This window comes from Octopus bimaculoides, chromosome 14, assembly GCF_001194135.2.
Source record: "Octopus bimaculoides isolate UCB-OBI-ISO-001 chromosome 14, ASM119413v2, whole genome shotgun sequence".
NCBI lineage: Eukaryota > Metazoa > Mollusca > Cephalopoda > Octopoda > Octopodidae > Octopus > Octopus bimaculoides.
Window position 1 is genome coordinate 46,147,716 of NC_068994.1, and position 855 is coordinate 46,148,570.

At 37.9% G+C, this 855-nt stretch overlaps 1 protein-coding gene across 1 annotated transcript in view; it reads right to left on the bottom strand.

The window, feature by feature from the left end:
- Positions 1 to 855, bottom strand: part of LOC106870532 (BTB/POZ domain-containing protein 16) — a 243,135-nt gene that overhangs the window by 192,169 nt on the left and 50,111 nt on the right. Inside the window, exon 4 of the mRNA XM_052972597.1 lies at positions 219 to 304. Coding sequence (XP_052828557.1) covers positions 219 to 304 — 86 coding nt within the window. The remainder of the gene's footprint in view (positions 1 to 218; positions 305 to 855) is intronic.

Sequence of the window (855 nt, forward strand, 5' to 3'; positions counted from 1 at the left end):
TCATTGTTGCTCTCCAATCTCCCTCTTTCAATTTCACTCCTTCCTTCTCTCTCCCTCCCTCCCTCCCTCTCTCTTTCTCTGTTTTTCTTTCACACTCTCTTTTCTTGCCCAATTTTCTCTCTCTCTCTCTCTCCCTCTCTCTCTCTCTCAATCTATCTCCCACACACTCTCTCTCTCCCACTCCCTCTCTTTCTTCCTTGTTTTTCTCCCTCTCTTACCCGGTTTCATGGCATTCCTTTTGGTACAATAACTGAAGACACTTGGAGTTGAACACTCTTTTCTTGCTTCCGGCAGGGTCTTCGTTCTGAAGAGTAGATCAACATCAGGAGAAATAACGATTAGACATGACTACTAAGGAAGAGTGTTTACGCATATAAGACTGTAATATATACAAACTCTCATACAAGCAGCATGGACCAAAAACCCCTTAAGAAAATACGAATTGCAATATTTTCACCAATGTCATGATTAGCGAAACGCTAACAAACAATCACACACACATACACACACAACTTTAGGGGGTCTGATGAGAATGTTTGAGAGGGATAACTATTACATTAATTAATTTATTAATTAATTAATTAGACATTCAAGTCAATTCTCTAACGATAAAACAGTTCCTCCAACCATCCGAAACGATCGCAACCTTGAATAAATTCATGAAACAATATCGTCCTCATTTTGAGATCTGATTTACATACACACATACATATATGTATGTATGTATATATATATATATATGTGTGTGTGTGTGTGTGTGTGTGTGTGTGTGTGTGTGTGTGTGTGTGTGTGTGTGTATGTATGTATGTATGTATGTATGTATGTATGTATGTACGTATGTATGTATGTGTGTAT